The sequence below is a fragment of the Barbatula barbatula genome, assembly GCF_947034865.1.
Source record: "Barbatula barbatula genome assembly, chromosome: 18".
Classification (NCBI taxonomy): Eukaryota; Metazoa; Chordata; class Actinopteri; order Cypriniformes; family Nemacheilidae; genus Barbatula; species Barbatula barbatula.
The window spans coordinates 2,400,648-2,415,932 of record NC_136781.1 but is presented as its reverse complement, the minus strand read 5'-3'; the positions used below and the strand labels follow the sequence as shown (position 1 = coordinate 2,415,932).

General features: G+C 37.6%; 3 protein-coding genes across 10 annotated transcripts; 2 read left to right on the top strand and 1 right to left on the bottom strand.

Moving 5' to 3' along the window:
* Positions 1-463: 463 nt before the first annotated feature.
* Positions 464-2,445, bottom strand: eif1ad (eukaryotic translation initiation factor 1A domain containing). Its single transcript, XM_079479641.1, has 5 exons — positions 2,299-2,445; positions 1,866-1,983; positions 1,679-1,787; positions 1,497-1,605; positions 464-1,407 (listed from the first exon to the last, which is right to left on the bottom strand). Exons 2-5 carry the CDS (start codon positions 1,950-1,952, stop codon positions 1,173-1,175), a joined length of 540 nt encoding a protein of 179 aa, XP_079335767.1. The 5' UTR covers positions 1,953-1,983; positions 2,299-2,445; the 3' UTR covers positions 464-1,172.
* On the top strand, positions 2,160-7,544 carry tmco6 (transmembrane and coiled-coil domains 6). 4 transcript variants are annotated; one of them, XR_013787910.1, is made up of 15 exons: positions 2,515-2,566; positions 2,772-2,862; positions 3,013-3,122; positions 3,233-3,342; positions 3,440-3,623; positions 3,704-3,808; positions 4,494-4,585; positions 4,729-4,845; positions 5,023-5,137; positions 5,311-5,482; positions 5,635-5,729; positions 5,937-6,104; positions 6,586-6,711; positions 6,862-6,983; positions 7,074-7,312. XR_013787910.1 is itself a non-coding variant. In XM_079479627.1 (14 exons), exons 1-14 carry the CDS (start codon positions 2,266-2,268, stop codon positions 6,904-6,906), a joined length of 1,533 nt encoding a protein of 510 aa, XP_079335753.1. In that variant the 5' UTR covers positions 2,160-2,265; the 3' UTR covers positions 6,907-7,544. The 4 variants fall into 4 exon arrangements, 2 of the variants coding, with proteins under 2 accessions (XP_079335753.1, XP_079335752.1); XM_079479627.1 differs by lacking the exon at positions 2,515-2,566 and adding an exon at positions 2,160-2,268 and having other exon boundaries at positions 6,862-7,544; XM_079479626.1 differs by having other exon boundaries at positions 2,474-2,566; positions 6,862-7,544.
* On the top strand, positions 7,385-13,791 carry dnajc4 (DnaJ (Hsp40) homolog, subfamily C, member 4). 5 transcript variants are annotated; one of them, XM_079479636.1, is made up of 8 exons: positions 7,385-7,699; positions 8,324-8,373; positions 8,608-8,740; positions 8,963-9,053; positions 11,379-11,548; positions 11,703-11,870; positions 12,431-12,517; positions 12,828-13,791. In XM_079479636.1, exons 3-8 carry the CDS (start codon positions 8,646-8,648, stop codon positions 12,922-12,924), a joined length of 708 nt encoding a protein of 235 aa, XP_079335762.1. In that variant the 5' UTR covers positions 7,385-7,699; positions 8,324-8,373; positions 8,608-8,645; the 3' UTR covers positions 12,925-13,791. The 5 variants fall into 5 exon arrangements, with proteins under 5 accessions (XP_079335762.1, XP_079335763.1, XP_079335765.1 ...); XM_079479637.1 differs by having other exon boundaries at positions 7,569-7,818; XM_079479639.1 differs by having other exon boundaries at positions 7,572-7,699; positions 8,324-8,479.
* The last annotated feature ends 1,494 nt before the right edge of the window (positions 13,792-15,285 follow it).

Below are 15,285 nucleotides of genomic sequence, written 5' to 3'. Positions count from 1 at the left end.
TAGTTCAATCAAAAATGATAATTCCATCATCATTTACTCACCGTCATTTTAAACCATTTAGATCTTTACATTTACATTTAGTAATTTAGCAGACGCTTTTATCCAAAGTGACTTACAGATGAGGAAACATTGGAAGCAATTATAACAACATAGGCACAAAATACATAAGTGCATCAAACTAGTCCATTAAAGCCTAGCACAGTATCTTCTTTCTTCTGCAAAACATGAAAAATGTAGGAAACCAAAAACCCATAATGTTGGTAACAGAAAATCAATGGTACCCATTCACTTTTATTGTATGTTCATAACACCAATGCAAGTCAATGGGTACCATAGGTTTTCTGTTACTAACATTATTTAACATATCTGCAAAAGAAAGTAATGTAGGTTTAAAATAACAAAAGTTTTGACAGAATTTTAGTTTTGGGGTAACCTTTAACATTTTTGTAATGTTTCTCTTTATCATGTGTGCTATTGCAGTTTTGCTAGATTTCTTAAGTCATATGTGAGTTTAAGTAGAAAAATAAAAACAAGAAATTTTTGTTCTTTTAGTATGAAAATATTAGTGTTTCTAGTGTTATGTAACCTTATATTTGACTTCAATAGAAAAGTATTGGATTAGGCATATAAAGCCTTTTTTAACAACAATAAAGGTGTTTCTGCATACTGACATCATGAAAATGAATAATTGTGCAAAACAGTTTAATTTGGGTGTGAATTTGGGTTCGTGATGTACTTAATTTAAAGCAATGCCACCTTACAAAAAATCATAATGGTCTTTTTGTTCTAGATTCTACAAGTGTCATTCTGATCAGTGTGGGTATAGTATACAAATCAAACTTTATTGCAATTCACTATTTACAAATATAATGATACACAATAGGTTTCATTTCACCAGAAGGAAAATACATTTAAGGACACAAATTATGATGACCATAATCTGATCATTCCTTCTGAGAACACTTAACTAGCTTCAGAATGCCATCGGAGAGGAATGATTTAAAACAATTACAGCCCTGAAATGAAGTTCAGTCTCAGGCATCAGTGTGGTCTGTCCTGGTATTAAAGCTCGATCAAGGTTCATTACAAAAAAGCTGCTCTTGGTCATATTGTTGTAAAGCATCGACCAGTATTGGATGAAGTATTTTGCAGTTTTGTTCTTTTCTCTCCATCTACAAAGCGTTTCCTTCTGTCCCATCACACTCCTCCTCCTCCTCATCAGTCTCTTCCTCGCTCTCGCTGTAGAGGACAGTAGTACGATTTGTGTTCACAAACAGATCGCTGTCATCGTTCTCAGAGTCACTATCAGGCGCTGCCTCTTCCTGCCCGTTTTTTTCTTCATTTTGAACATTCTGCATTCCTTCGTTCATCTCAGCAGTTGGGTGAGATTCGTGGAATCCTTTTGGCCTGCGTGACGTGTGAAAATGCTGTTGTTACAATTTGAGACTAAAACATTTATTAACAAGTTTTTTTTCAAAAAAGGCCAACAGCCTCACCAGATACCGAGTTTCCTCAGATATCGGATGTGGTCCCTGTAAAGTATGAAACTAATTTCTCCTTTCACTTTTCCTCCTTCTTTAATGGGATCAACGATGACGAAGTCTCCTGACAAAGAGAGACGGTAAAGAATTAGTGAAAAACTGAACATACTATCTAGGAAAGATAAACGAAAACAAACCTCGTTTGATCCAGAGGTTCTTGCGGTACTTTGGTGGCATGCTGAGCAGGAACTGCTCGCCACTGTCAGTCACAGCCTCGTGAAGATTGTTGCCATTACTACCCAAGACCTGTGATATAATAAATAAACTTTTAAGGTTCTCAACACTTCACAATTCCCCAAACTGTGTTCATAAACTGTACTGTACCCTCATAATTTGCTGGTCTTCAGTGGGTGTGACATGCTCCTCCAGAACCTCCTTCACTACGTGCTTGCGTTTGGTTGCCTTTGACATGGTGGATGTAAGTATCTTAAGTTTGTATCACCTGAAAAACAACGAAACTTTTCCTTTAAGAAACTAGTAGGTCATGCAGAATACTGTGTGGGTTTTATCAACTTCACCAAATTACAAATACAAACAAAACGTTTCTCATCGCTAAATGACAAAACATTCATTTTATTATCAGTGATCAAAAGTGTACTTTCAAAATATATAAGTTACTTGACACATGATTCAATACGCTAATGATAGCAGGCTGCATTAACATGCGGCACCCATGCTGTGTTGGTTTGGATAAATAAAGACTCCAACTTCTCCGTTTGTCTGTATGGTAAAACCCACATTTTCCGTAGTCACCTACCTAAAAACTGTATGTGAAACTCTAAATGTAATCTTAGTTTTTTAACTAATTGCATTGAGATAAACTGCGAACGTTTACTAGAATCTTCTTCTCAGAAAAGTGAAGCAACAGCGCTGTGAGTACGCCGGAGCTTTAATATTTCAGAATAAAAGCACCGGAACCACTGAAAACTATTATTACAAATATTAAATATTTAAATAAACTCACTCTGTAGGTAATTTATGTGAGATTTATTCGGCATTTGATACATAAAATGTACATAGACAAAGTAAGTTCAGTCAAGATTGCACTTTTATTTTAAAAGATTGCCGTAAAGCGTCCGTGGTCGACTGCGACGCAGGCCTTTTAGCAAATATGTGTGATTAAATGTTGAAGATTTTCTTTGCCTTAGATTTCTGTTTTGAATGTAAGCGATATTTAAATATTTCATTAAAATAATTATTTGCATCGCGTGATTTTGGAATTCATTGAAGATGTGGAGACTGAAAACAATCCGTCATAAAGCAAGTCGGTCTGCAAGTGATTTGGAGGAGTTTAAACAGAAGAAACGTGAATTTGAGAAAGGTTTGTGTGCATCCTGTTGAGAAAAGCATGTGTGCATGAGGGTTAACTTTAGCTTTCATGCATGCAGTGTTGCATCTAACGTCAGTTTAGTGGTTTTTTTTAATATGCAGTCCACGTGATGTAATGTGACCATTTATTTCTTCACGATAGTTCTCAGACAGGCGAGGAAAGACAGACAGCTTACCAGTAAAAGACTGTTAGAGAATGAAGATGAAGACTCAATGGAGACAGGCTCAGCTCCTCACCTGTCACCTGAACAGGTAAGATTTGTTTCTCTGCTATTCACTGTACAGCATGTATCCAAGAGGAAGACCTCTGTTCCTTTACTGACAATACACCTCATGTATTTACTCTGAATGGATGACATTAGGTGAGAGAGATGATATGTGGAGTCCAGCTTGGTGGTGAGGAAAAAGCAAGTCGTCTCGCATCTCTCAGAAAAGCTCTTCGAAACCCTGACTCCCAGCACATTTTCATAAAGTACGACCTCCCTTGATCATATGTTTAACATGTAAGATTATTTATCTCAGACATATCAGTTCATTGTATATCACAATTTACATGTGTTTATCTTCAGGTCAGAGAACAGCATCCACATGTTGGTCGGGCAGCTCAGTGGTCATAATGCCCAGTGCCAGCTAGAGGCTGCGCGTTGTCTTCATGAGCTGTCTCACTCTCCTCATCCTAGCGTAGGTCAAGCATGTCTGTCTGCTGGACCGTACCTCCTCACATATCTCTCCAGTCAGAGCCCTAAGCTAATGGTCAGTGACTGTACAATCAATATAAGAGGAACATCGTTGAGTTTTATCCACATTTCAATTCTATTTGTCTTTTTGTCTAGGAAATCTGTTTATACACGCTGGGAAACCTGTGTGCCGACAGCACTTTAGTTAGAGAGAAGCTTCTGGCTCAGGGAGTAATTTCAGCCTTGGCGAGCTGCATTCAAGTAAGCACATTTATGTAACTAACTGACTAGCTAACGGTAACCTATCACTTTAGAACTATCTTTAATGTACGTTCCATTAAAATTCAGCATCTATAGACTTATAATGGTCTCTGTATGCGTGATAATTGGGGGAATCGTGGAAAAACTGAATTTTAGTTTAAGAGTCATTATGTTTTTAGTTTTTGCCATGTGACTTTATGAAGATGCGGGTGAATAGGCACTCTAATGTGTCTGAAGTCTTTTTAGTTTTTCTTATTATTTCCAATGACTTTTAAAATCAAAATGATAAAATGAATATTGAGATACAATATTTTTACTTTGAATCATAAATAATTAAAAAGTATTGTGAGGCATTATACTACCATGATCTGCAAACATATTTTCAATAATATATAATAACGTGTTGTATTAATACGATTTGATATATAAATAATATTGCCTCACAATACTTTTAAATGAATGCTGATTTCATAAAATATATTGGAACTCAACTAAAATGTAATTCATTTTATATATTAACATTATTATAATACATATCCTACATAATGCAACAATAATAGTTCAAAACAATGATCTATTATTTCTATATTATATATTACTAATAATATTTCTATAACATATAAATATTACCTGGGCATGTTCTTGATAGGTGCTGTCATATTTAATAAGGTCTTCTCTGTTTCAGAATCAGAGGTATAATCTGGCTGTGGTGGAGGCTGTTGGCTTTGCTCTGTCTCAGTTGCTGCAGGCAAAAGAAGATACTGAAAAAATCATATTGTAAGGAACCAGCTTGTTTTGTTTGTTTTATGTTTGTTTAAACTATCTGGGTCAAACTCATTGTTGGCAATCTAGAAATGCTACTAGTTAAATACTGGTTATTATCACATAACAGATATGTCTTTGTCTGTGTTCCTCCTCAGAGCCATTGAGGATTCAGGGGTAATGCTGGATTTGATCCCAGCGATGACTCCAGATCATGAGTTTGGTTTGGGACCCGCAATTGAGTGTGCGTGGTGTTTACACTATTTCGTTAGCAGGTGTGGCAGAAATTCAAACAATGACATTGAGAAAACAGTGGTTTTAAACGTGTGTGTTTTTATTTTCAGATAGCATAATTTCTCCTTTGAACTCTTTGAAGTTAATTTTTATCTCAAATAAATAGGTCAGAGGAATTATTACTTGCCTGAAATATGACTTTATGTTCTGCTTTGCAGTAATGTGCAGAACTCTGTGCGTGTTACACAAAGGATCTTCTCACAGTGTGTTGCTGTGTTAATAGCACTAGGGAGCACTGTTGCTAAAGGAAACCTTGAGGATGGGATTGAATTGGTAAGCTATTGCAAAGCAACATCCGGTACCCACATCACATACATACTGTCCATCTCATTTGGAATTGAAATAGAAACCGAAATAAAGATATTCTCATCTGAGAAAGTTCCTTTCTGATGAGTGTTGCACCTGCTTCTCTCTTTGATTTTCTGACTTTGGCTTTTGTTCTGCAGCTCATTTGGCCTCTCCTCCGTTGCCTTGGTAACCTGCTGGTCAGTAGAAGATGTGATGTAATGCCAGAGGACACACGTCTCCTTGCCGCCCTGTGTGTATTTAGTCAGGCTTATCTTCATTCTCACGCAGGACTGAGCAGAGAGAGCCTGTGGGTGCTCAACAACCTCACCGGTAAGCACCTGGTAGAATTGCACAGCCTCTTGTGTCAGTTTTATTGTTTTGAAAGCACAATTTATGACTGCCAAGAAAAACGTAAAGGTGATTTTTGTCATTTTCTACTTGCTCTCATCTGCACATTCCTAATTTTGATACTTTATTTCTAGCCAGTTCCAGTGGATTCTGCTCTGATCTCCTGCTTCTTAACCTGGTTCCTATGTTAATCAGTCTTCTGTCCTTCTCTAAAGGAATAAATGTAATGGTAGGCAACGGTCATCGGCTTTATTTACTTCATTTGTGCACCTATGTGATCGTGAAGAAAAAATGTGTTAGAATCACTATTTTTAAGCATATCATTGTGTAAATATATCTGTTTGTATTGATTGCTTTACCCTGGTCATTTTAGTATCAAACTGTACCCGAAGTTAGGTTAACCTAATCTCTACCAGCATGTTTTTGTTTGTAAAAGGTGCTTAGAGTTCTGGGTAACATCGCTCATCATGGCCCTGAATACTGTGTTCGGTTGACTCAAGCGGCGGTGCTCAATGGTCTTTGTGCCACCCTCAAAATGGCTGAGATGGAGGTGGTTACTCTAAGCCTGGAAGTGTTATACATGTTGGTATCCAGCAGCCCACGGGTAAACAGATCACACTTAAGACACATCTAATTACTCTTATAAAGAGCTCTATCACAGTCGTTCAACAATCGCGCTTAAAGGGATACATCACCCAAAAATCATCGTTTACTCGCCTTCCAGTTGTTCCAAGTCTGTATAAAGATATTTGTAAGAATGCTTATAACCAGACAGATTTTGCCCCCCATCGACTCCCATAGAAGGAAAATAAAATTTATAATTTCTTTGTTCTGTTGAACACAGAAGACGACATTTTGAAGAATGTAGGACAGCAAGTTCTGGGGCACTTTTGGTAGTCTATGGTAGTCAATACGGGGCAAAATCTGTCCTGGTTATAAGCATTCTTCCAAATATCTTTCTCTGTTTTCATCAGAACAAAGAAATGTATACAGATTTGCAACGACTCGAATGTGAGCAAATGATGACAGAATTGACATTTTTGGGAGAAGTATCCCTTTAACCGATGCTCTCGTGCATTTGACAGGTGATTGAGGAGTTCACAAGGTTGAACGGGGTTCCTCTGCTGGAGATGATTCAGTATAACAGTGAAGCAGAACAGCGTGTCAGAGCTGCATACATTCTCGATAATCATTTTTCTTCTTTCTGTGAGGTCAGTAGTGACGTAACATGATGTCATGCATGCACATTACAAACGTCACTGTATTTACATTTCAATTAAATTCTTTAGCCTTTTTCTGGATTTTTGACAATGTTTCTTTTGTCAGAATTCTGTTTCATATCTCGTTCTTATGTTTTAAAGGTGGATAGTCTTTCATCAAAACACTGGAATCCAACAACAGGATGAGAGATATCAACGATTGACATTTGCCCTCCGAGAACACTGATAGAAATTGACGTTTTCGCATTTGGAAAGTCATTTGTGTATGTTGATTTCCCAAAGCGTCCTGCAAATGACATGTTGCTGCTGATGTTTGGCATGTTCATGTTTGTGACTGTCTGCTGTTCCCCCAGACACAAACAAATTCTGTATACCAGTACTGGATCGGATCGTGCTGACAAAATACAATACAGAAAGTGACAAGTGGATATGACTTCAACACGTACTGTTTACATTACGTATGTGGAATAGTACCACTAGATTAAGAAATATACAATATTGTTCTATATTAGATCATTCCTATATTTTATATTATGTGACCGATATTGATGCATATTTTGTAAAGCATAATAAATTAAAGTGATATTACTTCAAACAATATAAGGATCTTTCAGAATATATTACTGTTATGTTGATATATGGTTTTACTGTAGCAGGCTAAATTACGGTATTTTGGTGAGCGCTATATTTTCATCGGACGTTTGGTTCTGTATTCCCGTTCTTTAGCCCATAATTTGTTAATTCGTTAATATTTTGCTCCGTTATATTTTATATTAATGTCATTTATTAATTTTTTTAAAAATTCGGTTTTGCTGCTTAACAAATTGGGACATAATGAAAGAAAGACCAGTAGTGTAAATAAAGGGTTAATTGAAAACAGAGCTGCTGGAGCACGTTGTCCTTTATGTAACAGGCCAGTTGAAGTGTTATGAAAGCAGCAAGGAACACTACAGCAGACCGGGTTGTGTCTTCCACTGAGGTGACATGATTAAATGACATAAATCCTATGAATTATATCTCTGTGATGAGATTCACGTCGCGCGAGTTTGTTGTTGTTTTAGCGCTGCGGCTAAGCTAATAATAGCATGTGTGTGTGTGGTAAGTGTGATTTTGCCTCACGAAGAAAATTGATATTAAACAACTGTCAAACAAATCTGTTAACATTTCTTATCGTTTTCGGTCGTAGAAATACAATTTCAATATTTGTTGAATGACCGCATTAGCTGCAAGCTAACTAAAGTTAGCTCGGCTAACAACCTAGAGAGCGAGGATTGCAGCTTAGGTCAGCAATTTTAGCATTTGCCATTGTCATTTATTCGTTTTTTTAATGCTCTGGTCATTGATCTGTTGACTGGGTTTATTATGTTTATTTGGCTGTTAGACAGGAAACAGGTGCACTGCACAGAACTCGTGATCCTTGTTTGTCTAATGTTTAACAATCATTGTAAAATCCTGAAAAACAATTCTGGGGATCAGGGTGTGGGAAAACAGCTTCATAAAGGGATTGTACGTATCTACATTTGGGTGCAGTTATAGTTATGAGAATAACTACTCTGGAACATAAATCTTGATTTTTAACATTGTGTGTGTAATCTCTGTTCAGGAGGTCCTGAGCTGCGGACGGGCTGTGCCTCAATGGGACCCTGCTGAGCGGTATGCACTCTTACATGCACCTGATAAAACCTTACTCGCACAAAATGTGCATTGAGTAGGATAAAGTTTCACACAAACTGAACATGAAGCTTCATCCCAGTGAAGGGTGCGTCTATCTGAATCTCCACAAAACAAAATGTGCATTCAACACGATCAAGCGCCATATAAACACAACACACATAAGCAAAACGTATTCTTTCATCAGCGCTAACATATCTCTCCTCTGTTCTTTAGATTCTCATCTGTATTAAGTTGATTCCTGAAGGACCACCATGCTGTTGGAAGCTCGGCTACGTTTCTGTCAGAATTTCTGTCTGTGCTACTGTAAAAGTTCCCGGCGGCTGATCTCACTATCTGCTGTCCACAGGTATCACAACCGAAATATATTCATCTATGGAATACACAGACCGACAGATTTACAATAACTATTAAAATATGAATACAAAACATAGAAATGACTGGAGCAAGACTCATTTCTCAAACAGATGTCTAGTGGCTCATTTTGTGTACATTTTGCTTGGTTCTTTTAGTGCTGCTGTAAACATTTTTTTAAGTAATTCTGTTTAATATCTCTTTTGGGTATTAATAGGTCATCAGCGAATTACTATGACCTTCTTGGAGTGAAACCGGATGCCTCACTGGATCAGATAAAGAACGCCTTTTTCAACAAGTCCAAAAAGGTTCATTTCTGGCTGTCATGAAAACCCTGTCTGACTGTTTTGATTTACTTTGTTTGTCTGCCCGTTAAATGACAGAATTGAAGAATAAGAATATCACTTTATCGTAAACTGACGGACTGACAAAGTTAATTTACATCAGCATCAATTCAGTCATTTAGATTTACAGAATGTGTTTTTGGCATACATTTGTAACTAGGCATTTGATCGGATACCGTATTAGAAGAAACTAACATTGCACTTGTTCTTGGCATTTAGTAGGGCAAATACTTCTGTTAGAGGTTGGGCTAGAGGTTTTAGTATTACTTACTTAAAGTCCCAGTGAAATAAAAAATAACGATAACTATTTTTTCATGAAATATTGCAGCGTTTATTGTAAATAGTTTATCATGGGTCATTCACTTTTTAAAATTTGTGTTCCCTCATACTCTTTATTTAAAATCCATCTTAGATTGACGTATGTTAGACGGCTTGGGTGGAGCATCCTTTAACTCCTCCCCTTCAACTTTCAATCTGCTGCCAGTGCCATTTCAAAATTCAATGGCTGTTTTTATACATCCAATCAAATCGCAGAGAAATAAGAAAGTCACGCTCACATTTCACATTTGCATTTAGTAATTTAGCAGATGCTTACAAAGCAACTTGCAGAGAGCCATACAGCGATATGTCATACAGGAGCAATAATACAATAGGTGCTAATACCAAGCACATACTCAGAAACAAAATGTATAGTATAATGCATTGTAAGTCGCTTTTGGAGAAAAGCGTCTGCCGAATGCCTAAATGTAAATGTACAAGTTCCCACAAAAGTCAGAACATTACCTGTTGAGAGAAATAGAGAGGGTCACATTTTCACAGAAGAGATGTAACTCTGGGTGTCGTCAGCATAACAGTGATAGGAGAAGCTATGTACCCGTATGATGGCTCCCAAGGATGTTGTGTAGATGGAGAAAAGGAGTGGTCCAAGCTAGGGCTGGGTATCGATTGTGATGTTCCGATTCAATTTCGATTCGCAAGCCCTCGATTCGAATAGAGTCAATGAATATACATTTTATACACGGGGACTTTTTTTTATTTTTGTGAACGATTAAAGGTGATAGAGAAAGAATCGTGAGGATCACAAAGCTGAACTATCAAGTTATTTGGCTACTCTCCTCCTTACCCCTAGAGGGAGATATTTCATTCCGACAATTGGCAAAAGGACCAAGACTGCTACCAGTTCTCCAACTGCAGATAGAGACAAAAAATAAACATTTAGTTTTTTAGGCTTTTGCTGTGTGTTTCTGCTTTCATGTTTTGGTGCATGCCAATGATAAAATGGATTTGTGTGTAAGGGTGAAATAGAGCGAGAAACTTTTGTTTGAATAAGTGGCTATATCAAAAAGACAAGATGTTTGCATGTGTTTTACAGCTGTGTGTGTGTGTGTGTGTGTTTGTGTGGTTGTATACATGGTTCTGTCTAGTCACATGTGTATAACATCGTAAACATGGTTTACGGGAACACTTCCTGTGTCCTTTTTAACTAAATCACATAAAGAACACACTAAATGATGCTTTCTTAAAATGCCAAAGGTTTTCTTTGAGGGTAAGGGTTAGGGAATACAATATACAGTTTGGACAGTATAAAAGAAATCATGGTTTGTGTGTGTGAGAGATAGAGAGAGAGAGAGAGAGAGAGACAGAGACAGAGGAGATGAGGGTATGGATACGGGCGCTTTGTTTCCGAGTCACAAGCAGATAAAAGCTTTATGATTTATGTCATAGAGAACAAGTGAGAGCAGAGAGGTGAAATGGTCACAATGAGGAGACATGCCATGTTCCATTCACCAGATGTGAGATATACACTGATTTTATCATTTAAGTCAACATGAAATCAAAAATTTCATCTTTGGTGTTCTGCTGGAAGACTGTATTTCCATGCAAATGTTTATTAACTTTATAAGTTAATAAAGATGCTTTCATTTTCAGCTGACATCATCTAGGCAACATGGACCGGGAAAATTATGCTAGCTAATACACATTCTTGTGTGAAACCTACACAACACATTTCTGTAGTTCAACTAGTTTTAAATGGTCATAACAACACCAAGGTCATGTTTCGATTCCCATGGAATGCACAAACTGATAAAATGCGGACTCTACCTTGAATACACAAAGCTGTGCCTGTCAACACTGGAGGTACCAAATACATTTTGTGCAACCCATGTCCCTTAGTTTTTCAAATTTATGCATTTAAAAAAAAGTGCCATATCATTGTTTTGAGCCTGTAGTTGTCACTATCTGGCAAAGTACTGATCATAACGCATTCTTCTATTTCTTCTGCTTTAGATGCATCCAGACAGTGACCTATCTAATCCTGGTCTTCACAGTCAGTTTGTTCTGCTGAATGAGGCCTACAGGGTTCTGAGCAGAGAAGGTTCCAGACGGGAATATGACCTCAGGCTGAGGTACCAGCACGTCGGAGGTCAGGCCTTCAGAACCTCCACGCACAGCCCCAGGTGACCCAACACATGTTACAGACCTTTAGGAAGTCCGAAAATGTCTCCAAACTGAGAACTTAAAATGAGATCAATTTCATCATGATATAATTGGATCCTTAGAAGTAGGTGTTATGGAAAAATAACTCTCTGTCTGTCTGTTTGTCTCTCTCAGTGCAGAGGTATCAGAGAACATACGTTATTGGGAGCAGTTCAGACAGGCCCAGCCTCAGGAAAACACTGCCGAGGATTGGGAAAAGAAAAAGAAACGGAACATGCGATTGGTGGGCTACTGCTTGCTCACCATGTTGGTCAGTCTCTCTGTCCATTACTTTGGCTTCAGGTGAGACTTTAAACATACACAATCTCATTTGCACATATATTCAACATCAATATGCGTGAGATGTGAACTGGGCACCATATTTATATGAAAGATTTCAATGCTGATAAGTCTGTGTTGTGCAGCTGTTTATATGAACCACGATACAAATGTTCTCTGTTTTTCTTTGAATCCTGATGAAAATATGATAATGATGTTTTGTTTTTAAATTACGTTTCGTCCATCCCAGTGCCAGAAAACCCCCAGTAGAGCGTATCCACTGGTTTCCCCTAATCCCCAATGTTTAGTTATGCTTTCCAGTATCAGCGAAAAGTGTTTTTACACCTTGACTGAAATTTAAGTATCTTCTCCAAACAAACACCACTCGCTTGACGCATTGCAGAAGTGCACTTGAAATGTTTTGAAAAATGACAATGTTTAACTTCCTTGTCAATTCCCGTGAGCCTTTTTAATGCGATCGCAAATTTATGCCGGCACCTCACGGTCGTCTGTTGCCCCCTCCAAATATGTATGTTGGCAGTAAATCATCTCACCTTTGACCTCTGGGTTTGTCTTTCGTGCAGGAAACTGGAAGAGGTCCATAATACCTTCATGGATGAGAAAGACAGAGTCATCACTGAGATCTACAACAAATCCAAAGAGAGAGCCAGGTGGGAATGCTTTGAAGTTACACGTGTTGCCTCGGGAAGTGGATCAGAGGCTTTGAAAACAAAATTGTAGATTTTCAAACCATGAGAAGAAACATTATCAAACTGTAGTGGAGTTGTTGTGGGACACGGTTGGATGATTATAAGTTCAGCGCAGCCAGATTTTGAGAGTTATTGTGTTTCGTAAGCAAACATAGATATAACTGTTGCTTAGCAGTGCCCTAGCAAACACCATGCAAACAAGAAACATTTAGTTTAGAAATTGTAATAATCTACTTTATTTAATCATATTTCTGTCTGTTCGGTTCTTCAGAGTGAACGGCTTTAAAAAGCAACAGGAGATTTTAAGACAGAAACACACAGAGTTCCTGGAGAAGTTCAAGATCCCCAGCAGCGGAGACAAGAAGTGAAAAGAGGAAAGACAACCTGATCCAAATGTGACCCATCACATGGATGAACATTAAATATAATTTTTAATTCATAGGTTTTAACAAATTCTCTAAAATGATGCTGGACCCATTCGTGCTTTCTCTTGTAATGCGTCAACGTTTTCGATCATTCTTTCAGTCACCATATAGTCCCTGTGACAGCGAAACAAACCTGACTGATTATAGGTTTTTGTGGTTCTTCATTGGGTGTTAAAAACATGTACATCTACTGTATTGCCTGCATTTACAGGCGACGTACCTGCACCTGGAAGGGGTGTTATGGAAACATTGCATTCCTGATAAAGTCGTTCATGAAAACACTGTACATCGTGCACTACATTAAGCTCAGTGTGCATGTTTGTGTGTAGGGGGTTCTAATGCAAGTATATTTTACACATGAAGACTACATAGAGTCATTTTTCAGGTTCTCATTATTTCCCAACTATTAATCTAGTTAACGGTGCTTTGTGAATTTATAATATAAGTTTTGTATAATAGATCACGTGCATTTGTGTGGTACACGAGAGGTGTGCTATACAGAAAGATTTTAATAATTGATCCTTGATTTACACTCCTGGAGAATTTCCCTCCTGTCACAACTGAGTTTTCGAAATGGATAGTTTGAATTTATTCAAGTGGTTGCCTTATTTGAAGAATTCAGTATTTTAATGTGAAATAGATATCCTGCAATGAACAGACACTTTTTTTTATTTGGAAGGGGTCATGTGTGAGCCTTAATGTCTCTTTCTGTCATTGTTTCTTGCAGTAAGGAGTATTTAAATGACCTCTGAATCACAATTTACACAACTTTTTCTTGTTTTTTCTCGTATAAAAATCATTGTAGCTATTTATGCTTCTGTCTGCTGTTTTTGTTTACCCCTTGAAAAAGGCTCCATCAGGCAAACATCACTTTTACTATTTTGTATACAAGCCTTAGTGTTTTTAAGAAAGCCCCAAACCTACATATGAAGAGTTTGGTTCCAAAATGATCATGTTTTTTATTATGTTATCTTGTTTTTGATGTGTTTTATTGAGTTAGTAAGCTGAATTTGTTATATTGGCTGAAATCAAAACCAACCAACTGCAGTTTGATTGATATTAATTGGAATGCACAGTAAAAAAACATGATTTTTGAAAACCTTCGGAATCAAACTCTTCATATTATTGTTTGACATATAACTGATTCAGATTTAAAAGGCAAAGTACCTAGAGATTCACATTGAAGAAGTGATTTTAAGACACCACCCCCAAAACCCAGCATTGTGATGTCACATTTTGCACAGTCAAAGATTAACATCTTCAAACATAGTTTTTTATAGATTTTTAAGAGAACAAAAGATCTTCTCTGTGTGAAACAATGTTCTTTCTTTCTAGCAAAATTCTAGAAGCTGCCACGACATTCTAGAGTCCACTGTGTTGGGCGCATTTCAAGGAGGCCTTGCATTCCCGAACCCTGTGCGCTTGTTGACAATCTGGTCTCCTCTCTCTGTGACTCCACGTCTAGGGACGTCTGATCTGGTTTTCTGATACCGTACAGGCCCATATGCAGGTGCTGCTCTCTGTTCATGACTGATCTTCGAGATACCAAGTTTAAGGAATGAGTCAGGGACAGTTTCAGCGTGTCCCCCCATGGATGTACAAGAGCACAGTTATCTTCTGTCAGTCTGACAGTGTTAAACTGAACCCTTGCAGGGCACTGTGTGATCTTTCACAGAAATGCTTACAACATCACCCACCGCTCGACACTATCAGCAGCAAAATCTTGTGACCTTGGCCCGGTTTTGTTTATTTGAACCTGTAATGGCTGGACATCTCCTGACCACTGTGGGTTTTCCAGAACCTCTTTCGATGGTTAAACACTGAAACTGCTTTTCGCAGTTGTCAGATCTATTGCTCTAAGCTGTTCAGGAGAGATAGAACAGCCCGCATTCCTGCAGCCCACATATGTTTTTCTTTTTTGCTCAGTGTAACCCAAACATATCTGTGGGTGAATTTAAGGGTCTTCACATGCCAGAAAGGTGTGACCTGTTATAGGTTCACTAATTTGTTGATTCTTTAACTCGATTATTTCAAATGTAAAAGTCAAAGTAAAAAATACATATGTAATAAAAGGTGATTGTCTTAAGGATGACACACAGCAATGTGCCTTTATAGCTTATCAAAAGTTACTACACGCAGTTATTTAGGTAAAAACTCCAAAGGTACATTTTCATTGGACATTATTCCACAAGCAGCGGCACTAAATGAAATGCTTTTGTTGTGTGTGTGTATTTTATGTTTATTTATTTGATGTAGGTACTTTGTCCTTTTTTTAAAGACTTTACATTGAACTTCACTTTCGTC